General features: G+C 37.1%; 2 protein-coding genes across 3 annotated transcripts in view; one reads left to right on the forward strand and one right to left on the reverse strand.

Annotated features, from left to right (window-relative positions):
* PROC (protein C, inactivator of coagulation factors Va and VIIIa) overlaps positions 1 to 14,430 on the forward strand; it is a 31,218-nt gene extending 16,788 nt beyond the window's left edge. Inside the window, exons 10-17 of the mRNA XM_072410122.1 lie at positions 2,741 to 2,816; positions 3,570 to 3,724; positions 4,299 to 4,323; positions 5,034 to 5,147; positions 6,509 to 6,643; positions 7,734 to 8,155; positions 9,654 to 9,771; positions 12,123 to 14,430. Of these exons, the coding sequence (XP_072266223.1) occupies positions 2,741 to 2,816; positions 3,570 to 3,724; positions 4,299 to 4,323; positions 5,034 to 5,147; positions 6,509 to 6,643; positions 7,734 to 8,155; positions 9,654 to 9,771; positions 12,123 to 12,700 (1,623 nt within the window). The 3' untranslated portion in view covers positions 12,701 to 14,430. The remainder of the gene's footprint in view (positions 1 to 2,740; positions 2,817 to 3,569; positions 3,725 to 4,298; positions 4,324 to 5,033; positions 5,148 to 6,508; positions 6,644 to 7,733; positions 8,156 to 9,653; positions 9,772 to 12,122) is intronic.
* Positions 14,431 to 15,712: 1,282 nt separating this feature from the next.
* On the reverse strand, positions 15,713 to 25,728 carry IWS1 (interacts with SUPT6H, CTD assembly factor 1). Of its 2 annotated transcripts, XM_072407831.1 has the most exons (15): positions 25,541 to 25,728; positions 24,287 to 24,393; positions 22,846 to 24,082; positions 22,032 to 22,227; positions 20,946 to 21,003; positions 20,630 to 20,730; positions 20,134 to 20,284; positions 19,819 to 19,901; positions 19,578 to 19,707; positions 19,351 to 19,468; positions 18,952 to 19,063; positions 18,780 to 18,836; positions 18,131 to 18,242; positions 17,398 to 17,559; positions 15,905 to 16,132 (listed from the first exon to the last, which is right to left on the reverse strand). In XM_072407831.1, the coding sequence occupies exons 1-14, from the start codon at positions 25,557 to 25,559 to the stop codon at positions 17,431 to 17,433; spliced, it is 2,610 nt and encodes an 869-aa protein (XP_072263932.1). In that variant the 5' UTR covers positions 25,560 to 25,728; the 3' UTR covers positions 15,905 to 16,132; positions 17,398 to 17,430. The 2 variants fall into 2 exon arrangements, with proteins under 2 accessions (XP_072263933.1, XP_072263932.1); XM_072407832.1 differs by lacking the exon at positions 17,398 to 17,559 and having other exon boundaries at positions 15,713 to 16,132.
* Between the last annotated feature and the right edge of the window lie 222 nt (positions 25,729 to 25,950).

Below are 25,950 nucleotides of genomic sequence, written 5' to 3' on the forward strand. Positions count from 1 at the left end.
GTGCTGAGCTCCATTAAATACATACACAGGAACATTGACTAAAGACCTACCTCAAGATTCTCCATAACACTCCCACCAAGGTATGTGATGGTATACATCTAATCTGGAAATCCTGGGATAACCTTCCTAGGGACATCTGGTATGGGTCTCTATACTTTGGGCTAAACCTGTGCCATTCAGTCCTAATGTTTCTATATATATATATATATATTTCTGTGTATCTACTTTGGTATTCCTAAAGCCTTTTTTCTTTTATTGATTAGTGTAGAAATGAATTAAGTGCGTATTTCAATAACAGATGAGGCGCAATAGGAGCGTGCATTAACGTAAAATAATTCTGATTGGATGCCAAGGGTACTGTACTTTGTACAGCGCTCTTTGCCTTATACTAACAGCAATGTATAATGTACACTGATGGTGTATCTCATTACTAAGAACTGGTAAATATTACCGTATGCGTTCATGTTTTCATCATTCTACAAATCCAGATGCCATTTTCTAATGAACATAAGGATGTATTCATAAATATTTTCATGCAAGCCTCAAAGTTATACACCTTTTCAAATCAGATTTATTCAGAAAATGTGACAATCATGATCTGCATTGAATGTGTAAATTGTGGGTAAAAGTTGGGTGAATCTATGAGTGAAAACATTTTAAAAATACCTATAATAATCCCACAGTTATTTCTAGGACAATCCTCTCCTACTGTATCACTGTCTCTATCTGTCTGGCATTTGCAACCCCTATTTAATGTACAGCGCTGCGTAATATGTTGGCGCTATATAAATCCTGTTTATTAATAATAATAATAATAATAATAATAATAATAATAATAGGACTGTATTATTAGATCTGTTAACACCTCCTTTAAAGTTAAACTGTCATGAAGAAAATAACAGCATTTATCCTTATGGATCCCCTTCTGAAAAAAGTTGCCGATTGATTTTTTTAGTTTTTAGAATACATGTGGGGAAAGTCTTCAAAAGTCTAAAAGCCTTATCTGCATATTAGTCTGTGCTAATGATTCAAAGTAATGAAGTCAGAAGGTCAGGGCAGTGACAGCCAGATAACAAGCATTTTCAGGAAGAAAAGAGAACAGTGGTAACCTCCATTTTTTGTCATAGAAACCTGCATACAGAATGTACATTGCTCCACTAGAAAAGGCAACAGACCACAGTGTCCTAAATTCTGGAACAATTTCACAATGTGTTTTGTAATAATCACATCTTAAATTTACACAACATGCTGCAACACAAACACATGTTTTATCAAACAGAACCAACAGTAGGTTTATTTTAAAAAGGAGGTCTCTCTGTTTATATGTAACATGTCCTCTGCTGATTTAGACATACAGCAATTAGCAAAGCTCAGGCTTATCACTATTTGTAGATTGGGCATGTTAGATCTCTGCAGAGAGATCACTGCTTACACACAGAGGTCAAGGGCCCCAATCTGCAGAATGCCAGCAGAATACAAACTATTACACTCAGATTGTGGCTGCTTTACAAAGAAAACAATCTATAAAACTTTGCACATATTTTATTTTGTTGTCTCAGGAATATCTTTAGCTGATTTTAACTGAAGTTTAATTTAAATGACAATATGTTTCTTAGCCTACAAACTTTTATAGGACTTCTATGTATGTAATAAAAAGGTACTAATTACTGATCTGTTGTGCAAAATATTTGACTTATGTGTTAAAGCTGAAATTAATTACCTTCCCCCCCAACATGCACACACATTCCTAAATATTGATAAACATATCTGTTTTCATTATATATCTTATTTCAGGTCCATTGGGTTGGATTTAATAAAGTTCTCCAAAACTGACTTTCATGGGAGTACCTGGGTGATCCAGCAAACCTAGGATCCAGTATTAAAAACATTTATCAAAAAAATAGCAAACAAATAGGCAAATTACTTTTAGGAAATCCATTGAGCTGGACCACTCAGGTTCTTCCATGATCGTCTATCTTCTCCAGTCTTGGAGAGCTTTAACATATCAGGCCCATGATATCTGAGCCTTTTCATACAATGCAAATAGATCATAACTGATGAGATGGACTAGCAGAATTCTGTACTCTTCCTGAAATTTTCTGATTTCCTGAAAACATCACAGCACCCTACCTTCTCCCTGTATTTCTCCCAGAAGTCCCCAGCCCTGATGGGTGCAGTGGGTTGGTGCTTTGGATGAATTTTGCAAATATCAAAATGATGGTATTATGATGATACACATTTGCATGCATATGATTCTGAGCCTCCATGATTGAAAGAAGTGAAAAGGAGTGGGTCATGGTGGACAGTCAGGTTGGGGACAAATTGGATAGATAATACTGGATATTCAATAGCCAGGGAATAAGGGAACCTCTATATAACTTGCTGCAGGCAATGACAAGCTGATCGTGTGTAGTAATATCAGTGTAAGAAGTTTCAGTACAGGAGAGGAGGTTGTACAACTTTACAAAACTTACAGTAAAGTTGGATCTCAGCTTAAAACTCTTTCAATGGTAGCATAATACTTCAACAAACAATATATAAAGCAATATATAGTACATTCCAATAAATTAAATTACGGAAATTAAGATGTGACATCAACATAATGTGGTTATTTTTAAATCTGTAAAGTTTATAAACAATTTAGAAATTTCAAGCACTAACACCAGCAAACATCCCAATATTACCTGGTTATTACTTTCACATTGATTATTATATTGTAATACAAATTCTATGCTTACAGCCAGGAAGAATGAAAAAAGTGAACCATGTTCTTTATATTATTCTAATACTGCTCTCAAACGTATCCTGTTACAAAGGTATGATTAAATCAGAAACTTCAAGTATATTTAAAGGCAAAAAATATTACTTCCTCATAGAGTATAGGTTGAATATCTGTAGGGTTTTATTGTGCTATCCTGGTTTGGTTGGGAGGTTTCCTTCTGCCCCTATGTCACTGGGAACGGATATGGGCAGAAATCCAGAATTTTAAAGTTGTCCCCAGAAAAATTATCCAACAGCGACTCCTGTTTTTGTGATACCTAAGTTGGGATTTCCAATAACTTGGGATAAGCAATGAAGGAATATTTCCCCAATTGACTAAAGCCAACAAAAAAACTTATGACTATGATTAACAATATTTTTTACTTGAACGTTTTGTAGGCATACTCCATATCTGAACAATGTCTCACAGATGGTAAAGCTTGAAGAATCTTGAGCCAGCCATCAGATATGTCTCCTGATCTATACAACCTCCGACCCTACATTTCTTTTAGTTGTCACTGGTTTATTGGTTAGGTTTATCATGCCAATTACTTATGATTTAGGTTCTTAACAGGCCTTAATTAACAGATGTCTGTGCTAAAGTGTTGGTTAAGATAGAACTTTAATCCATGTTACTTGGGTGCCCACAGTTCATTTGTGACTGGCATTGGTTGGTTGTTGTTAACTAAACGGTATCCACTTGTTGGTCATTATCTTTAGAATATATATGCCGTGTTGTTCAATAAAACTGTGACCATGTTCTTCCATCTATAAACATGTTTGTTTTTTATTCCTATTGTAACATCTAGTGTTCATAGAGAAGGAGAAGGCACATCATGTGCTGAGAAAACGTGCCAATCATTTCCTGGAAGAAATTCTTCCAGGAAACCTAGAGCGGGAATGCTATGAAGAAACGTGTTCTAGAGAGGAAGCTCGAGAAATTTTTAAATCACAAGAAAAAACGGTACGTGATACAGAAACTGGTTAACAAAGAAAACCTTGATTATTCTCAGGACTAAATCAAAAACTGATGGAGAAAGACGTAATAAATAAGTTTCCAAATTGCCCAGAGATTGATTTTCAGTTTGTTAATTGTTTTGCTTTTTTTCATAGAGATAGAGAATAAAGTGTCGAGGGTACAATGGTATGATGAAAAATTGACAGACCCTTAACAGTCCTTGGGAAATAAAACAAAAATAATGGGCAAAGCCATTGTCCTTCATTTATTTATAAAATAGCTTTTCAGCTCTATGTTTGCCTGTCCTCTGAGATCATGTTAGGGCATGGGGAGTGCAGCTGTATGAAGGCTGCAGAAGGGTCCACCATACAGCCAGAAGTGTTGAAGATAGAATTCATGAAAATATTAAGGGGGCATATATTGTGAAAATGTGCAATTGCGAGTTATAAATGTTCCTTTATATGTCAAAGATGAATATAGTCCCTTTTTACAATATGAAGGAAACCATCTCTTATGATGCATATACAGTTGTTCATTACAGTCTCAATTCCTGACATAGTCTGTATCTCTTACATTGTAGGCAGAGTTTTGGTATCACTATAAAGGTAAGTGAATTGACAGTTATAACAAGGGAAGCTATAATGAATGTGGGCCCATTGATGTTATTTTTATGCTGTTTTTGAATGATTTTTATATTTCCTTTTTCTATCTATATACAATCTTTATTTTACAAATCCATGACAAAGGTTTCCCTGAGCACTGTGTGTTATTTCAGGGGACAGCACAGCAGAACAGCTTACTTTGCAGCTCCCTTTATTAGATAAAAAAAGTCTCAATTGTTCCTTTTATAATAATAATAATAATTCTGTAAAAGTGTAATTAAAGTGTAATCATGCTAGTGATTTAGGCAGGAGGCTTGAACTTTCTAGCAGCTGAAAAACAGGCAACAAATAAACATTGAAAATCACAGCAGAAGCTGTTTGCTTTCAGATTGTTTCTTTCTTACTTAATGTTCGTCAATAAGTTACAGGCACTATCAAATTCCTTTAATTTAACTCAATCTTTCATTATAAGTTTAATTACCTAAAAGATCTAAATGTAATGTAATATAAAAATGTACACAAAAATATAATACATTTGAACACTTTAAATATGGGAAAAAAGAGGGGCACAATAGAGATTATTACAGAGCTGCTATTCTGAAATCAAAGCAGCCCTGAGAAGACAGCATGACATTTGCTGCACAGAAACCAGTTTTAAAGAATTGTTTATATGATATTGTGTGCCTTTTTATTGTGTTATTGCACCTTTGTAGATCTTAGTCCATGCAAAGAAAACCCATGTCAAAATGGAGGAATCTGCCAGCAGTACCACTACACATACACTTGTTTGTGCCCTCCTCGTTTTGCTGGAAGACATTGTGAAAATGGTAAGTAGAATATTTCTCTACGATAAAGATTACTAGATATGAAAGTTATTCCAACAAAGTTTCATTGTATCATATACTCTCACATGTGTTGAGTTATTTCTTTCATTTCAAAAATTCACTCTGAGATTGAGTATTGTACCTTGGACTGATTAGTGCCCTGCAACTCAGATTGATGAGCACCTAGAAAAGCTAGAAAAGGAAATCCTATTCATGTTTGGCAGTCTAAGCATCTCGATAAGGCTTAATGTCCCTAGGAGAGAAAATTGGTTACCATTAGTCATAACCACCGGGTCTACTGGCTTTCTGTTCTCCACTAGAATTCATTTTCTTGTGGATAGAGCTCATACCAAGATGAGAGGGAAATTTTTAAAGTTAAGTTAAATAAGTTGCTTTTTCTGTTTTGTTTTTCTGTCCTTCATTACAATTGGAATGGGAAGAGTGGGAAACCAAATCATTGCTAATTAGAATAGAAAAAAGGGGACATTATTACAGAAGTCTAAATAATGAGCATAAAAAAAAAAAAATGAGAAAGAGGGATAAAATCCAGGTTATGTGATAGAGATGTAATTATTATTACACAGTATTTATATAGTGCCATGATATTACACAGCGCTGTACAAAGTCCACAGTCATATCACCAACTGTCCTTCAAGGGAGCTCACAATCTAATGTCCCTACCATGGTCATATTTATACAGTCTAAGGTCAATTTTGGGGGGAAGCCGATTAACCTAACTGAATGTTTTTTTTTTGGGATGTGGGAGGTAACCAGTTTACCTGGGAGAAACCCACTCAGACAAGGGGAGAACCTGCAACCTCCATGCAGATAGTGTCCTGGCTGAGATTTGAAACTGGGACCTAGCGCTGCAAAGACAAGAGTGCTAACCTCTGAGCCACCATGCTGCCCCAAATGAACAGTTGCTTCAGTTGGTACAAAGCTAAATCTGGGTTGAAAGAGGTCAAATGATGAAGAAGGCTCAGGCTTCTCTGGTGGATTATATAGACTAAATAATAGCATGTATGTGGAATAGACTCCAGCAGAAAGTTTTTATCAAGTTTAGTAGATTGCCTATAAAATGCATTCCTAAATGCATGTTTTCGGTTGATTTATTTTTACTTATTGATTGAACTTGATGGACTTTTGACTCTTTTTCAATGTAACTATGATCAAGACACACAGGATATGCATTTCAAGTCAGTGACTCACAAAGTATGGAGGCCAATAGGTCAGCTTAATATACCAGGCAACTGGTATGTCAGCAAGATATACTTCTGTTAGTATGTTTCCTTCAAGGCACAATGCAGTTTGGGTCAACTTTAACTTGATACCTGTAATATTCTCCTTGTCTTTCTCTTTTCTAGTGCGGCATGAGTGTTGGTATAAGAATGGAGGATGCTGGCAATACTGCACAGACAACCCCCAGGCACATAGCGTGACCTGCACCTGTGCAAATGGCTACACCCTGGAGGAGGATGGCAAGAAATGTGCCCCTGCTGGTAGGTTGAACATTTGCTCAAGTTAGGCAACTGTAAGTGTAACATTATTCCATTTCCCTTTGCTCCTTTATTAGACCAGATGCAAAGAATTATTCTTATGATTTTTGAAGATTTACCTTCATCTCTCTAAAGTTTGCTTAAATACTGTATGATCATAGCCACCACTTGTAGTTAGTTAATAACAAAAATTTGAGAAAGAATGAGAATAAAAGGGGTTTAAAGGCTGAAAATGATAATGAAATTATGTATTCATAAAAGTTCTTCATACATAATTACAAATATTCAAATAATATGACCCAGGCCCATTGTATTATCATGGAATTGGGATGTCTAAACTATACATTAATTACTACAAATAATCCACTTGACTGTGTTAGTCTTTTTCACCTGGTACGTTTCGCATCTAAACGATAACCCTGAAAAAGCCCATATAGGCGAAACACGTCGGGTAAAAAAGTCTAACCCGTTCACGTGGATTATGTGTAGTGATTGATGTATAGTTTGGACATCCCAATCCCATGTTTTTACAATGGGCCTGGGTCATAATATTTGATTATTTGTAATTATGTATGAAGAACTTTTATGAATACATAGATATCATTTTGAGCCATCAAATCCCTTCTATTCTCTTTCTTTCTCAAATTTTTGTTAAAAATTATCCTTCCTAAGTAAATTGCCTAATTTTAGTTGATAATTCCATTAAAGTAAAATTCCACTTATGACTGTCCAGTGCCTATGATTTTCACTTTCCCAATTGTAACTATTCTGCCATTGATCTCTTTCTGTCTGTTGTGCCAACCTAATTGATGGTACCTCCCAAATACTTGAAAACTTGACCCGCTCCATCAGTTCATCTCCAATCCTTTCTTTCATCTCTTTCTATTCACATTTCTAATCTTTGTCATGCCTACTCATATAATTTGCCTTGATGTTCCTCTTACCACTTTATATATAATAATCCATGCCAAGCAATTAAATCTCCTACATTTAAATATATTTTTACAAATAATTCAGCATACATTGGTGAGGGTTTTTCCCCCTAATACATTATAAGCAATGATGCTAATTCATATTTCTATTTACATTCCAGTTAAGTTTCCTTGTGGGTTGACACTTGGGTCCTCTCGTTCTCTTCTGGATCTGGAGGTGGAATCAGACAAACTCTCCAATACGGACTACAACATGACTACTAGTTCCCCACCCAGGCCTTCACCAGCCATGCCCAGACATTTAAATGAATCACTAGGGCTGTCACTCAATAATGAGACAGCACAGGCACAAGCAATGGACAAACAATCAGCAACTATCTCCCCAGAACACCTAACAGGGTTAGAAAATAACACCAGCTCATATAAAAGTATGGATGGTCATAATCACCCTAATATTTCAGCAAGTACCATGAATAATACAAACGGAACAGACAGTGGACAATATAACGAGAATCTGCCAGAAGATGAAGACTCCCGGATCGTTGGCGGCATGCTCTGTCAGTTGGGGCAGTGCCCATGGCAGGTCTGTTAACCTTTTAGAAGATAAATATATGCAAATGATACTTTAAAATGGTAAACATAGTGATCATTCACCCGAAAGTATGTTTTAGGTGAACAAAAATAATCTTCAATTCTTTAATACAGTTATGCATTTACTTGGAATATACATGCAAATCAATATGGTTCCCATGTAAATTTTGTTTTATATACTACATAGCTATATGAGACGAAAGGAAGAAAAGAGGAAAGAAGGCTTTCTTTAGGCACCAATGTAAAATCTTAACTAATTTAAGATAAAAATACACTTTATTAAATTTAAGATATCAATTAAAAGGGTCAACAATAACATAGTTACATGATTCTTGTACATAAAAACAAGTACTTAGCGGTTGTTTGTTATTTAGAGAGTGCCACTCATTGATAAATTTAGGGAGAAGAGATGTTGTAGTGTGTTTTAACCCCGACGTGTTTCCCAACAAAGGGCTTCATCAGGGGATTTTTATAAACACCAACTCTTGGGAATCTAGGACATAACCTTCAGCATTAGCAGATATAGTGGTAGGAATAAAAAAAGGACCTGCCTCAGGTAATAAGTTGAGTATGCATTAGTAAGAGCTGGAAAGAGTATAAGTTGATGAGACTTAAAAGGTCAAGAGGGACGAAATATACCAATGGTGCAGATTGAAGGCATTTCTTAGTTATTGCTGCTAAAAAAGCGCAACTCAACTACATAAACCATGCAAGTATTAGATATGGTAAGAAAGAGACCAGTCAAAAGCAGAAGTTAATGGTAACGTATTCGTGTTGGTCTCCTCTTAGGACCAGCTCTCAAGGGATCAATAAAGTAGCCTGTCTGCAAGCAACCACACACTACCAATCTGCACCATTGGTATATTTCGTCCCTCTTGACCTTTTAAGTATCATCAACTTATACTCTTCCCAGCTCTTGCTAATGCATACTCAATTTATTACCTGAGGCAGGTCCTTTTTTTATTCTTACCACCATATCTGCTAATGTTGAAGGTTGTGTCCTAGATTCCCAAGAGTTGGTGTTTATAAAAATACCCTGATGAAGCCCTTTGTGGGCGAAACGCGTCAGGTTTAACACACACTACAACATCTCTTCTCCCTAAATTTATCGAGTGGGACACTCTAAATAACAAACAACCGCTAAGTACTTGTTTTATGTATGGGAACCATGTAACTACGTTATTGTTGACCCTTTTGATTGATATTTTGAATTTCATAAAGTGTAATTTTTATCTTAAATTAGTTAAGGTATTACACTGGTGCCTAAAAAGAGCCTTCTTTCCTCTTTTCTTTCTTTTATTCTCATATGTTTGGACTAAATTTGTTTTTATGTCAAGGCTTGGCACCACCCTTTCTCAATAGAGTTTAAACTATTGTATATTCTTTGGGTGCACTTTTTTTACTACATAGCTATATTTTTTTGTCACAGATGCCATGTTTGTTAATGAACATTTGCTCATATTCCCTGTTAACGATGATGTTTCATTTAGGTCCTAATCCGTACAATCCGAGGAGTGGATTTTTGTGGCGGGAGTCTTATTAGTGCACGCTGGGTATTGTCAGCAGCACACTGCTTTGAGAGTGTTGTTCCTCATCATGTTACCATTGGTGAGTCCCAATATTACGTATAACATTTGATTGGAATTTTACTTTAACATGGCTACGAACAAGCTTAGTTATGCAAACACAACCCAGTAGTAGTTTACTAAAAGAGTAAAAGGCAGTTCACTTAGCAAACTGTTTGTTTGTGTAGTAAAATTACCTTCAATAAGTAATCCTTTCACAGAAAAAACAAGTAAAGAGTAGGGGTTTTTTGAAACACAACACAACATGTATGATCAAAAGAATTCTACAACTTGGTCATACATATAGGAAAAACTTAATTAAACATCTTTTGATAGACCTTAACCCTCACTACTGTGACATTAAATACTGTATTAGATCATGTACTAGACTAGTAAATAATAATCCTTTTCAATATTCCTATGATTTATATTATGTCACTCTATATTTGTATTGAGTTTGACATAGACCTTTGAAATTTTTTCTTTATTGTTTAGCGAATATCACGGTTTCAATAATACCTCCGAGGAAGCCTAATTAACTAAAGGCGTCGGGTTTGAGACCTTTCTATTCATGGGAATATCCTACTAAACTACAATTCCTGTATTGGACGTATCTATACAAATAGAATTAATAGTAATTCTTTATTTAGTACAGGAGACCAGTAAGCCCCATGCATCAATGAAGGTTTAAGGTCTATAACAACATGTTCTGTAATTCCATTGTTACTTGAATTCCTGTAAATTAGAGGAACAAGGTTAAGTACGAAGACCTCTCCAAACCCCATGCAGTAATGAGGGTTAAGGTCTATCATAAAATGTTCAACTATGTTTGTCCTATATGTATGGCCAAATCGTAGAATTCTTTTGATCAATAAATGTATTGTGCTCCAAAGACCCCTACTCTTCCATTTCCAGGAGTTAGCACAACATAACACTCAACCAAGAAGGACAATAGCTAACACCTACCCATTATTTCTCCTAATCCTTTAAAGACCTCACCATGTGAAAGGAAAATTAAGTCAAACATGAACATATTTCATGAAACCAGTTTGAGTTGATTAGAGCTTTGTGACTTGACATGTTATCCTGGTGGAGGTAGCCATCAGAAGATATATATGGGGTATGATTGTGGTAAGCAACAATACTAAGGTAGGCTGTTGCTTTTAAACAATGCTCAATTGTGCCAAGAAAATATATCCTGCACTATTACACCACCACAAGCCTGCCAAGGCAGAATGGATTCATGCTAGAATATTGTTGATGCCAAAATCTGCTCTTACCATCCAAATGTTGTAGCAGAAACTGAGACCTCATCACACCAGACAATGTTTTTTCAGTTTTGGTCAGCCCTTTGGTCAGCAAACTGTTTCCTTAAATGATTGTTTTTAACTGACATGATCGGCACCAAGTGTGGTCTCCTGCTGCTGTAAGAATTCAACACAGTAGCGTTTAGGGAAGTTCTTCTTCATACCTTAGCTGCAATTTATAAGTTATATGAGTTACTTTTGCCTTTTCATAAGTTTGAACCAGTCTGGTCACTTTCCTCTGGCATCAACAAGGCATTTTCCCCAAAACTGCTACTCACTATATATTTTCTGTTTGGACTGTTCTCTGTAAAACCTAGAGATGGCTGTGCTTGGAAATTCCAGCATATCAGCAGTTCCTGAAATACTCAGACCAGCCACCTATAAATATTTTTATAAAATAATTCTGTATACAGCAAAAAAAACTAAATGGTCACAGAGTTTATATTTTGAATTCTATACAATTTAGTGGGTAGAATTGCACTTTAGAGTGGTGGTACAATGCTTTGCTGAGCAGTGTAGTATACACATGTGATAATTGAATAGAATACAACTTCCCAGAAGGCAATGTACAACTTTTGAAAGCCCTTGTTCTTGCAAACATGTATTTGTCAGGGTATTGTGAAACAGGAACCAATTTTGCTTTGCTATACTTTCAGAGAAAAAAATTGATTTTAACATGCTTATACTGTAACAACAGTTGCAGGTCCAAGCACTCTGGCTATGAGGGTAATGATAGACTGGTGCCTCTCTGTGGTCACCAATGAAGAGCAGATGTGTCATAAACAGTTTCAGTAAGCAATGATCACTGTTTCTTGTTGCTTAAACCATTATGTTGCAGCAACTCTGAGATTGTGTCTATTGTGAAAAATTTTTGCATGGCAAGTGTGGTGGGACATTATTTTAATTTTTCTACAGCAGTCAGCATTCACTTGTGCAATGGTGTGCAAAGTGGTGTTCAGATCTGTTGTTTACTTGCTTTGAATTGGCAATGAATTATTAATGTTTTCTAAGTTGTGATGAGGATGTGAAAAGAAAATCACCTCTAATATTTCTCTTTTTGCTAACTTTGCTAAAACCCAATTTGTAGGGGATTATGACAAAAATCTGCGGGATCAAGATGAACAGAAGATTGCCGTGTTACAAGTTTTCTCCCATCCATATTACCTAGATCTACATTATGATCATGACATTGCCCTTCTGTACTTACGCAGCCCAGCTGTCTTTAGTGAACACTCACGTCCCATCTGCCTGCCTAGTCCTAATCTTGGGCGTCTACTTACCCAGGAAGGACAAGTGGGGCAAGTAAGTGGCTGGGGATCTAGACGTTATCTAGGACGATTTAGTCGATTCTTACTAAGGGTCCACCTACCTGTTATCAGCCAAGAAACCTGTATGGAATCCACTGAAAATGTGTTAACGGGAAACATGTTTTGTGCAGGGTATGATACTGAAGCGAAAGATGCATGTAAAGGGGACAGTGGCGGTCCATTTGCTGTATTATACCGCAATACCTGGTACTTGGTGGGGGTGGTGAGCTGGGGAGAAGGATGTGCAGCGGAAGGAAAATATGGTGTATATACAAGAGTGTCAAATTATATTTCATGGATAAAAGACACTATCATTGAAACAGAGGGATTTGATGTGTCACTTATTCAGTCTTTATGAACTACCACCTTAATCCAGAAAAAAATATGAAACTTAGAATTAGAGTTTTGAGTTGATTTATCAATTGGTAACAGAAGAATATAGCAAATAACATTGCCATTCAGTTGTGCCAAAAAGGGTTTGTCACATCAACTTGTTCACTATCACAAAATAATTTGTATTTATGCTCAGCATTGTCAATAGCACATAGCCCTGCAAGACATTTCAACAAATATGAGCCTGCTGTCCTACAGAGGCATTGGGAAAGGTAGTTTCTTTTTCTTTTTTTTTTCTTTTTACACATCCGCGGGCCAGATACATACAAGAGGCATTTTGTTGAGTGAAGTAAAATACCATACAATTACTATAACACAGGTAATGTAATCAAAGCATTATACTTATCGGCAATCAATGCATCCTTATGTACTCATTATTTGTACATGCTAATGCACTTAATTTGCCCCTGACACCTGCAGAACTTAACATACTGTAACAAGAACACATTACACACATGCAAACCCTATTCACTCATAAACTACTACTTGCCTAAACATATATACAAACACACTCCCACATCCAATTCTTCAACCTTTCCAGTCCTGGGAACCAGTCAGGATCTACCCTGAAGGAGACACATTGTAATATATTGTCAAATGTGGAGGGGCATCGGTTGTCTTTAGCCAGCACTTTATCTGTTCAGGGTATTTTATGTCTGCTAAACTGATCTACAGCTTCTGTTTCTGTGTTCATGAGCACTTTCTCACAATACAATGATAGAACTAACGAAGGTAGTGCTAATAACAGCCCTTTCAGGTTCGGAGTAATATAAAACCAATCATAAGTTAGATTTGGAAACAGTTACACCATTATAAAGCAAAAAAGTGTTTGACATCTTATATTCAAGGTGGCATAGTGGTTCACCTTTCACATGCTTGTTATAGAAGAAAGGGTTAAATGACAGTCCTGTAGTTTACATATTCCACAACAATTAGCAAAAGCAGCCTTCTAATAGGTTCCTTGTATTAATTCAAAAGTGGTTTTCATGGTAAGGTAGACTGCCCTTTCTAAAAGAGGGAGGCTGTAATGCATATAACAGGATACTTTTATCAATTATTTTTGTATATCAGAATTGTATTTACTGTACATTTTTATTTTCCCAACCATGAGAAAAATCGGATCAGTTATTATACTTGTTCTGCATATTATTTAAAACTATAAAAAATCATAAAGTGAAAATGTATTTTAATGTATTTTTATTAGTCCTAAATAAAAATATACTTTCTTCTGTATATATACACACACGCTGTAATATTCTGTACCCCCTACACATTTCTGGACACTTTAGATTTTAAATACATAAATAATACATATATACCACTTTTGGCATTACTATTGTTATCTTGACTAGTTAATATATTCATTGGTCTGCCATACCTACTATATTTCTTCAATTTAGGTGTAATTATCATATGGGGGAAAAGAACTCTTTTGTATTCCTTCCTCCTGAAAAATCAGGTAAAAAGGCTACAGAAATAAATATTATACATAATTCCTAAAAAAGAAAACAGCTTTTCCTTACAGATACACCAAATAAAAATGTTAAACTTGAAATGTTAAATAAATATTAAAATGTTTAAAATAAAAATGTTAAACTTAAGAACATTGCTGTCATACATTTTATCAGAAACATGTTGTAATGTAGGAATAGTTTGAACATAATGCAAAATAAAATCTTTATTTTGGTATCTGCAGATAGTTTTGTAGTAAAACAACATTTTTAGACACCTTAATATTAACCTTAAGCTAATCATTATCTATGAATGTTAATAAATGTTGTTTCTATGTATGGTTTGTAATTACATATGTACACACGAATATTTGATTTCCTATCGTAGTGTTTACCTAAAACAAAGCCTTCTTTGTTGCACTAGCATGTTTCACATTGTTCATTTTCAGGAAATCAAAGGATTATGACAATCAGCAGCACTAATGAGAGGCAAAAAAAATAAATAAATCTGCTGAATGAAAAATAAAAAGGTAATTGTTTATAATTCATTGTGCTTCAGCAAACTAAATTTCATACAGATAGGTTTTATATCTAAATTTCTAACCACCACAGAGTATGTCCGCCACCCAGGACCGGATCAGCCTTATGAATAGGATGTCTAGGCCCTCCGATACACCTTTAGGCTTGTGACTACACCACCCATGGCCCTCACCACTCTGCTGCTTTACCCTCGCTCCCTAGTCCTCCTATGCATTCCCTTCCCCTCAATCTTTCCTGTTAGTCTGCTCCATGAGACCAGTCATCTCAATTAGCCGATGTTCTGTTATGTTATGTTTGTTACCTTGCATACTAGCTTGCACTTGATGTAATTAATAGAACATTGTCATTTGTATGCCTAGGTGTCCTTTTTCCTGTTGAACCCCAACCCCCCATATTCATGGTATCATCTGTAATACATGTTATGTATTTTTCATTGCTTGTACATTATTATACCTTTACCACATTACCCTACTCCCTTTTACAAAGTTTATAAAGAAAAAAATGGGGCCTCCCTATCTTCTTAAGTTTTTCAAGACTTGATGTTAAGCTTTAATAAGGTACAACTTAAGAGAAGCAGATTTTTATACATTATTCATCCTCCTAAAGGCTAATACCACGAAGGTATAAGGTATGCTGCTTCGTCCAGTTAGCATTATAAAACATTTTTTGTTTCAACTGATCAGCCTGGCATAAAACATTACACCATCTTACCTGGTAAATTCTGCTCTCCTTCGGGATTAGGAACATTTTACCATTTACACAAACAGAATGACCATTAGTCTCTGCAGAATCTGCTCTATTAACCATAATCTATCAAGGTGTAATATTTTCTTACACCAACACAAACTGTAAATCTAAACAGTGGACCTACTGTAAAAACAACCTTCTATTAAAAAGATTTTAATTTTTCTTGCAGTAAATGCATTGAAATGAATTATTTTTGCACTTGAACCACACATCCTTTAAAACTTAGTCTTACACAAGAGTTAGAAAAACAAGAATTTTATTGTCCAAAATTCAGACACTGAGGTATGAAGAGAAATTCATCTGTACAAACAGCATTAAATAAGGCCAACAGAGGCCTAGTTCTCTCCACAACTGGGAAAATGCAGAAGTCAGGTCTCCTGCAAGGCATAGAACACATTTACAGGGGAGAGGAAAAATGAATTAAAAATATTGCAAAAGGCTCCACAGAGTCCAATTTAATGATAGTATAATGGGACAAATAAAGTTCATTAGTAGGCCCATCGCTATCCTTTCACAAAAGAGAACAGCGGGTGTCACAATGGCATCTTGTTCCCCTCTATGCTGATCTTCACAGCATGGGCAGTTCGCATCTTCTTACGGATGTCTGTGAACTTCCGCATCTGTTTGTCCAGTCGACTGACTCCTTTTTTTGAGCCTCCCTATTAAAAAGAAAAATAATTGGTTTTGTCTGTCAAACATCAGATTAATAAATGAGTTAAAAATAAATAAATAAACCTCTCTTTTAACAAAAATAACTCACAACATCAACAAAGAGCAGGCACCCTCTGCCACTCTTTTATTGCCAGATAAAACAACCTAGGATCAGAAACCCCAAATCACTCCCAGAGGCACCTTTGTGAAAAAAACTCAAGAACTGGCTTGCCAATACCTTACCTACCATGCTCTAAGACTAAAATAAGGAAGGACACTGGCCAGTCTTCCCTTTTATGTGCATATCCAAGTGACACAAGTTTCAAAAACTGTACAAGGGCACTCAAAAAGATAATAAAAAGGACCCTACATGCACTAGAGGTTTCCTGCTTTAATCTGATGTTGCAGATTGACATTATTTTTCTACAGAAAGGTTTACTTTAAGCAGTTATCGGCATTGCAAATGCCTACAGCATATACCATTTCTCAGTATGGGCACGCACATGCACTTAAACCAACTTATCACTACAGCCAGTGGTGCATGCATATTCCATGAAAGCAAATGATACACAAATATGATTATATTAAGAAATTCTAGTGAGTGGAATTGAAAACAGGGAATGGTTAGGAAACTTACCAAACCATAAATCCTAAAGTTGTGTTTTTCGTTTTAATTGTTTTTCATATTTTACTAAGTATCAAGAAAGCTTGGTATTGAAATATCAGGGAAATAGAATATATTTTGATATCTGAGAATAAACATTCTCCAAAAAAAAAAAAATAAAAAAAAAATAAAAACATCTTATACCCGTATAGCTCAATTTTTTAACACATTATTGCACAAAAATATTGGTTCCAAATTATTTGATTTCTTACAACTTACTAAAATGTTAAACTGAGGACAATTTTATGCTCAGTGGCTTGGCAATGAACATGTTTTAAATATAAACTATTCCATCACTACTCTTTCATGGAAAAATTACTTTTTTGTGACATATCCCCTCTGTTATGGTTTGTGTTGTCAGATTCTCTCCCATCCACCTCCATTTACACTAACTAGAGCAAAGAAAATTGGGGCAGCTGTTTTTTTTTCACCAGCATCAAATGAAAGTTGAGCAGTTGCTATGGGCCATCACCCTAGTTTTCAATTGCTTTAGTTTTCACAAATCAGCCAAGTGATGTTAGTGGGGATGGTCTGAGCAGCAGATTAAAAGGTGCATGCACAGCACACTTTTTGTCTTCTCACACCGGCCATGGTGGTAAGTGATGCTACCTCTGACGGAGACTGAGGTTCTTGGCTCCAGTATCACAGGGGCATCCTGTTCCCCTCTATGCTGAATTTGACGGCTCGAGTGGTTTTAGTAAGCCTTTTCTGTTCAGCAAAACGCCTTTTGTGCTTCTCCAGACGACTAATACCTTTACGAGCCCCTCCAAACTGACTCAGGATTCCATCATATTAAGTGAAAGAACAAAGAAAAAGGAGGAAAAGGAAGGGCACAGGAGAGTAGCAAAGAGTGTTCAATAGTAAGACACTTTCTTAGAGAGGAATTCCAATAAAGGCCACTCAATGGAGAACAGTAAGGAGAAAGGTGGTTCAAGTTTGAAATAATTTTTCAAGTGTATGTCTAGGTAAAACCATTTTTTTAGACCCTCTGTCCGGCTTTTTTTGCCATCTCTTTCCACATTGGGAAGAATTACCTGTCCTATAATCTTGGTGATCATTGTTACAGAAACAGAAAGAAAATGATGAATTCCAAATTTAGGAGTTGTAGTCAGAAAAGGGAAGGTAAGATCGTACGCAGGGACAACTAATACCTTTATTTTGGGGGAAAAGATTTACTGTTGCTTCCATAGTACAGAACATTTAGAGAGATTTCCCCAATAATTATACAGACAGCAAAAAATAAATAAAATGACAGCAGGTCTACTATTCCCTACAATATTCAAAATCTACATACACCTTGGGAACCAATTGAACTATTAGTAAACATGGTCTATTAACTCACCCGAGATGCTTCCATGTCCACATTCCATTTTGGTCGGACTACATAATCCTTGTTGGAAGGCATAGGAACTCGGGCACGAGCACAGAAACCTGGGTCACCTGGTCGTAATGCCCTGAGCAAAGTGGAAAAGCCGGAGTTAGACAACCTTGAATCAAAATTCTACACAACCTTACTTACTGATATAAACCTAAGTTTATAAATTTGCAAGGTCCAATAAAAAAAGTAAATATTTGGTGAGATTCTGGGGAAGTTGAGGATCCTAAATAGAAATAATGAAACTACTGACATGAATGGGAAACTAATGCCAACACCTTTAATATACTTATTACTTTTTGAATTACTGGGATGGACAAAACCTGTATAGTTCTCTTTATATTGTATCTAAATATTGTCCCTAACACTCCTAGATAGTATATCATATACTACCATAAACAGAGTTTGAGCTAAAGTTGAGCCTTTAAAACAGACATATGACCTAGGTTGTTGGTCATTTTATGAACACTACATCATCATCTTTGAAAACGTTTTTTTTTTTCCCTGAAAAAATTTTATGATGTAATGGCATCAACATATGCAGAACCTACCTACTTCTTAGCTTGTCACATATAAACTTATTTAAACCAAGAAAGTAAGCAGTTGCAGAACTCACTTCTCTTCTCCTGTCAACACCTTTTCAAGGTCTCTCCGTGGCGTCTGGCCACCTGAACTGCAAGAAAGGAGTACAAGAATGAACATCAATGTATGCACTGCCAATATCAATGTTACCCAACAAAATCTGAATGAGATTAAGAATAAAAATTAGTTGAACTGAGACAACTTACCTACTCATTCTTCTGCGCTGTGGCATTTGTTCCAAATCTCTCTGCTCTCTCTCTTCCCTAGTCATCCCTTTATAGTTGGAGGTCAAGCCAAAAATAGGACGTGACCATTCATCTGAAAAAACAAGAATACATTCATCTATATGAAAAGAGGCACACATGTGTGTTTCCAAAAGTGACCCAGAGCTCAATTAAAGTGGAACTAAAGATCCACTTTAAAACTGGCCATTAAGCCAGGCTTTAAAGATGAAAAAGGGACAGAACATTCACATCTTTTCATAATCCTATATCTGATGTACTATTCCAGTTTATTACAAACATTTTTTTAACAATACCTAAAAAAGGTAGCAGAGTCTGTGGTTCTCCCAATTTATTAATAAATTCAAGATATATCACACTTACTTATTAGCTTTCCAGCAATATCTTTGTTCGGTCTTGACTCTTTTGGATGCTTGTACAAATACATAACAGCTCTGCCAATGCCACTGTGTTTCAAAGTTTCCTGACTTACACTAGGAAGCTGGAGAAAAAATAAGTAATGACAAACAGGGAAAACAAAATTAGTATCAGAGTCTCCAGAAATGTAAAAATGGGTCAAAGTGACAACATATTCACACAGCAGTCCCAACCTCTTGAAGGATCTTAAGTAGCTCCTCCCTAATCTTTAGGGCTGGCAAGCTTCGATCAGGAAGGGGTGTGAGCCACTCTTTTATAGCAGACATAACACCACTGTCAATAAAGGTCTCTTTTAGGTCTTGTCTAAAGAAAACAGATAAACAATGTATGAGGAAAAGACTCAAATATACACGTAAACATGTATTGCAGTTTCCCGCATCAGCAGAACAGTTGTATGAAATTATATATTCCTACTTTTTAAGGTGCATGACTACAGTGGGAAGCAAGGTTAACTTCTTTAGTGCTGGCTTTTTGTTGGTGTTTAGGTTTCTGTCCTCCTGCAAAAAAAAAAAAAAAAAGGATGAATTAGGCAGGCTATAATGAAATTTGAAAAAAAAAAAAAAAAATGTTTAGAAACAATATCCCAATTCAGCTGCAAAGCAAAGTTGGAAGAGTTTCTGTCCAAGCAAAATGTTCAGATTTTTTTTTTTTTATTAGAAAAAAAGGCATGGTCTTATAGTATAATTTAACAATTCCCCAAGTGTTCAGAGTTTCTGAAAGGTGACTCACCTCTGCTGCCTCATTCATTTTCATAATCATAGCATTTACTACATCATCCGCATCGCTTATAAAAGTGCCGCCATCCCGGTTTCTCCGTCGCTTGCCGCTCATACTTTTTTTCCTCTCTAACATCAGCTCAAAGTCAGATTTAAAATCACCCCTGTGAAAAATAAAACATATGGCTATAGTTAACAAAAGTCTTTAGTGCAAAGTGTGAAAACCCTTTTAGTACATGTCATGTACATAGGCAGCCCTACTAGCTGACAACAGATACCACTTCTTGAAAAAATTGGAGTTCCTAAATGCACAACCATCTCTAAAATTTACAGAAAATGGTCCAGTGAATGGCAGGAGCTTCCATCTCCTTGGTAAATCTATGCCACAACAATTAAAGCAGTTCAGAAAGCAAGCAAATGTCCAACTATACATATTCTGCCTTACCAGGAGAGCTCTTTAGCATGTATACCATCATTATCTGCACTTCCCTTCTATATTTGTCACTTACATTTTACTGGATTTCATATCCACATCTGAGTCAGAATCTTCCTCTGCTTGTTGTTTTGGGGCCACTGTCTTCTCCCCTTCCAAATCTTCTTGATTAAAACCCTGTGAAAATGAAATCCTTAGCCACGTTGTATACATGTGTAGGAAACTTGACCAAACTACATGAAAAAAACAAAATATAATGGAATTGTCATTTACAAATGATTGCCATTGTAATGTTATATGATGGAAGTCATCGTGTAGGCAGAAACAACACTGCTTTTTTTTATCTATTTCACTAAACCATTAATAACAGCAATCATTAAAACGAGACTTACAGTAAACTCTTCTTCCTCTTCATCCCCAGATTCTCCAAAAATATCTGCAATTAGATTCCTGTAGAATAAGATCATATATTAAACACTAACATTTAATATTTATTAGGGAAAAGTACAATTGTAACCATAAAACACACACACAGTTCTCCCCACCCCTTTTAACTGGGTGCACTACCCGGCACTTTTCAACAACCACCAGCCTATATATATATATATATATATTATATTGATTTAAGTGTCTCTATGCGTTTCCGAGTGATGGTGGAACATAGCAAGTTTGGTTGAAATGTCTCCAAGCGTTTCCTAGTTATCACCAAATATAGCTGACAAATAGCACAGCGCTGCACAAAGATCAGCGGTGAACTCCCATGAGTCTGAGTCATAGGTCTAGCAATTTTGGTTCAAATGTCTCGATGTGTTTCCGAGTGATGGTGGAACATAGCAAGTTTGGCTGAAATGTCTCGATGCGTTTCCTAGTGATGACATACACACAAACATCCAAATATAGCTCTGACATATAGCACAGCGCTGTACAAAGATGACCGATGCACTCACATGAGTCTTAGTCATATGTAAGGCAAGTTTGGTTGAAATGACTCCATGCATTTTCGAGTGATGGTGGAACATACACACATACATCCAATTTTATATATATATATATATATATATATATATATATATATATATATATATGTGTATGTATATGTGTGGTATGTATGTGTATATACATACACATACATACCACACATATGACATATACCACAGCGCTGTACAAAGATCAGCGGTGTCATATGTCTAGCAAGTTTAGTTTAAATGTCTCTATGCGTTTCTTAGGGATCACCAAATATAGCTCTGACATATAGCACAGGGCTGCACAAAAATCAGTGGTGCACCGAGTCATATGTGTAGCAAGTTTGGTTGAAATGTCTCCATGAGTTTTCGAGTGATGGTGGAACATACATACAATTTTACATATATATAGATACATATACACTGTATGAATAATAATATAATAAAGTTACTGATACCCTCACTTATCATACCCAACATATATCACTGAAAACCTTATACACAGATAATACTTACTCCTCCTTCTCATTGCCAGATTCACTGTCACTGCCAAACAGTTTATTATCTGCATTCTTTGCCTCTTCCTTAGGTTTCTCTCGGTCCTCATCCTCGCTATCAGATGACATTGCTCTCTTTTTCTGAGGAGTTTTCTTGGTGTCTGATTCACTGTCCGAATCTTCCCCATCAGAGACTATACGGCTCTTTTTATTGGCTGTATAGGACATCAGAATTAGTGGGGATAGGTCTTAGCAGTTACTACATATCCTTTATAAAATTTTGAATTTATTTTACCAATCTATGCAGAACTGACACTTTTTCCTGCAGTACACGGAACATCTTTTTCCTGCAGTACAGGGAACGCTTACATCTTTCACGTCTTTGTCCCCCAATAAACTTAGCACATAACATGGCTACCAAAGTTACACAAACATTTGCACACTAGGGTCTTTGTCCTTGTGAAATGTATACTTGCCGTGACTATGCTGTCCATGACAGCCACTCTAAAGAGTAAAGAGGCTTGGAGCTGAAACACCGACTAGCAGATGGGGCTTTAAAAAGTGAGAGCACCACACTGTGAACAAGAATTTTGTGCCAGTTTGACACATCACACACACATGACAACATCTCCTTTTACTTCCATAGAGTTTATAGTTCACCGATGTACAAATTTATCATAGACCTAAACAGAGATCAGGGTCAGTGCAAGTTTTAAAAAGTAGGCAGTGTGCACAGAGAGGGTCTCTCACCAGGGCACAAAAAAAGCCTCCGTGCAACATATTTAAATAGAGAAAAAAAACATAAATAAAGCAAAATATGTAAAGCGTAATACCTGGCTTATCAGCAGCTTCATCATCTTCACTGTCAGAAATAATGTTTTTTCTTTTTGACACCTTTTCTTCTTCACTGTCAGATGCCTTCTTTTTCTTTGAACTCTCGCTTCCGCTATCATCACTCCCAGATTTGCGTTGTGGTGACCTTTTCTTTCTGTTTTTTGGTTTTCTTTCCTCTTCCTCATCGCTGTCATCCGATGAAACAATTTTTCTTTTCATTCTTGGAAACTCATCTTCTGAATTATTGGCAGCTTGCTTAGCGGGTGTATCCTCTTCGGAGTCACTACGTGCTGTCTTGGAAGGTTGTTCATCTTCAGAATCGCTATTTACACGTTTCACTGGCGTTTCATCATCAGAGTCAATGGCTGCCCGCTTAGGAGGAGCTTCATCCTCTGAACCACTGGCTGCTTTTTTGGAACTTTCAACTTTTGAGCCACGAGCTGGCTTTTTGCGACGTTTAACTGCACGCTTAACAGGCACTTCATCCTCAGAATCACTAGCCAGTCTTTTGGTAGGTGTCTCATCCTCTGAATCAAGAGCCCCTTTCTTTGCAGGAGCCTCGTCTTCCGAGTCACTAATGACTCTCTTAGAAGGAGCTTTGCCTTCTGAGTCACTAGCTCTTCGCTTAGCAGGAGCCTCATCCTCCGAGTCGCTAACCACTCGCTTGGCAGGAGTTTCGTCTTCCGAGTCACTAGCCACTCGCTTGGCAAGAGCCTCATCTTCAGAGTCACTAGCCGCTCTCTTAGCAGGAACTTCATCTTCAGAGTCACTAGCCACTCGCTTGGAAGGAGCTTCATCTTCAGAGTCGCTAGCCACTCGCTTGGCAGGAGCCTCATCTTCTGAGTCACTATCCACACGCTTGGCTCGAGATTCACCTTCAGAATCACTGGCCGCATTTTTACCTTGCCCTTCATCATCAGAATCATTAATGCGTCTTTTAACGGGAGTGTCCTCATCAGAATCACTTCCTGAATGTCTAGATCGTGCCTCTTCCTCGGAGTCGCTGGCTCCTCGTTTCACAGGAGTACCATCTTCACTACCTTTTTTCCTGGCTGGCTCGTCGTCTGAATCACTGGCAGCATGATGCGGAGTTTCTTCGTTTTCAGAGTCACTGGCGTTACGACCATTCTCTAAATCGCTAGAGGCACGATCCCTATGTTCATCATCTTCAGAATCATTGGCTTCATTCTCAGATCCACTACCTCCTCCTTTCACATCCTCATCGCTGTTGTCATTCTAAAATTAAAAACAGTGTGATACAATATTGCAAGTGAAAAGCTAAGACTTATGTGGGTTGAACTCAGAATTATGCAGAAACCATCAAATTGGACGTCAATCAGCCAAAGCCCGGGCTGGGAATGGCTGCACTATTCCTGTATACAGATTCCAAAATATCACCAAAATTTATGGAATTTTTTTTTTTAAAAAAGGCTTCACTACCTCATATTGATGCTCTGGACTTTCGGCATCAGACCCATGTTGTTCGTTATCGTTTCCCTCATCATCAGAATCACGTTCATCTTGAACCGGAGTTGCTCCACCATCATCTTGAACAAGAAGATACAGATGTTAGCAGATAGCACAAGGGTTACCTTTAACAATTTAGACAAGGTTTTAAAAACGCATGCAAGAGGACACAAAAACAAAGCACCCTATATTCTGGCTTTAAATATTTTTATTGGGCTTTCAATACACCGGAACAAAAGAAGTTCCAGATGTTTATTGCATGTGATGTACCTTTCTAAAAAAAAAAAAAAAAGATGCAGCATCACCCCTTTAGGAAAGCTGTTATTCTCCGGCTGGCCAGCCCAGCTGGAGAATAACATTCAAACGAGACCTGGGCAGCCCAGCCAGTGAATAACATTCATGCTAGACTAGGGCACCCCAGCCAGTGAATAACATTCACCTGAGACCTGGGGGGAATCCACACAATGTTAAACAATAGGATACAGCATTTACAGATTCACCTGATTCCCATCCAAAGTGAATGATGATCTCAGGCTTTATTAAGAGCAGATTCACCTGGCAAGCATTGTGGCTGCAGCAACAGGTTAAATCACACAATGCGGGCCACAGCTTGTAGCGGGAAATCCCGGCTGCTTATCACACTCCATATGGCGGTCGGTGGCTGCAGACATTGTGCAGCATGGTGGTAAATCTCTACGGCTGATGATCAAATGGTGAAATGTTTTATTTAAGGATGGTAAGTATTGCAGATTCAGCAACCGTACAAAAGCCTGATCTTTCTTTCAGTCAGTTTTAGGCAATGAATCTGAGAAACCCAAAGAATAACACCGGATCAGAAGTCACAGGTGAGGATATATGAACACATACATTCAACACAATAACATTCACCCGAGACCTGGGCGGCCCAGCCGGAGAATAACATTCACCCGAGACCTGGGCGGCCCAGCCAGAGAATAACATTCACCGGAGACCTGGGGAGAATACACACAGCCAAAGGTAAACAATATAGAAGGATACAGCATTTACAGATTCACCCGATTCCCATCTAAAGTGAATGATGATCTCGGGCTTTATTAGGAGCAGATTCAATCACAGATTAAATCACACAATGCGGGCCACAACTCGTACCGGGAAATCACGGCTGCTTATTACACTCCAAGCTCCCGGTGATCACCTCCCAGCCGATAACACACAGCTGCATGGTGCTTCCGGCCCCGGCCTTCCTACCTGAGTAATCCGCTTCCATGGCTCGGTTTCTCAGGCCTTCAGCTTTCCAAGCGCCCAGGCGAAGCGGCACTTATAAAAGGCCACCTTCCCTTTACGTGTTCCTCAGCGGCGCGAATCTGCGAAGAAACCACCAGGCCGCAACACACCGGGTCGCACATGCGCAATGCGATCCACAGCGGCCAGGGTCACCGAAACGGAAGAGGGCGGGTCGCTGCGTAACCCGACGTCACGTGACTCAAACTAACTTGGCGGGAATGGGAGAAGTTTCAATATGTGGTAAAAAGACACAGACACACTTCTTATCTCCATAATATTATATTCTAATATTATATCTCAGTCTGTTGTGTACTGCCTGTTTTCATAGTATGGTAATATTATACTGAGGCTGACCTTTAGAATTTATGATTCTG

Source organism: Pyxicephalus adspersus, chromosome 4 (genome assembly GCF_032062135.1).
Source record: "Pyxicephalus adspersus chromosome 4, UCB_Pads_2.0, whole genome shotgun sequence".
Lineage (NCBI taxonomy): Eukaryota > Metazoa > Chordata > Amphibia > Anura > Pyxicephalidae > Pyxicephalus > Pyxicephalus adspersus.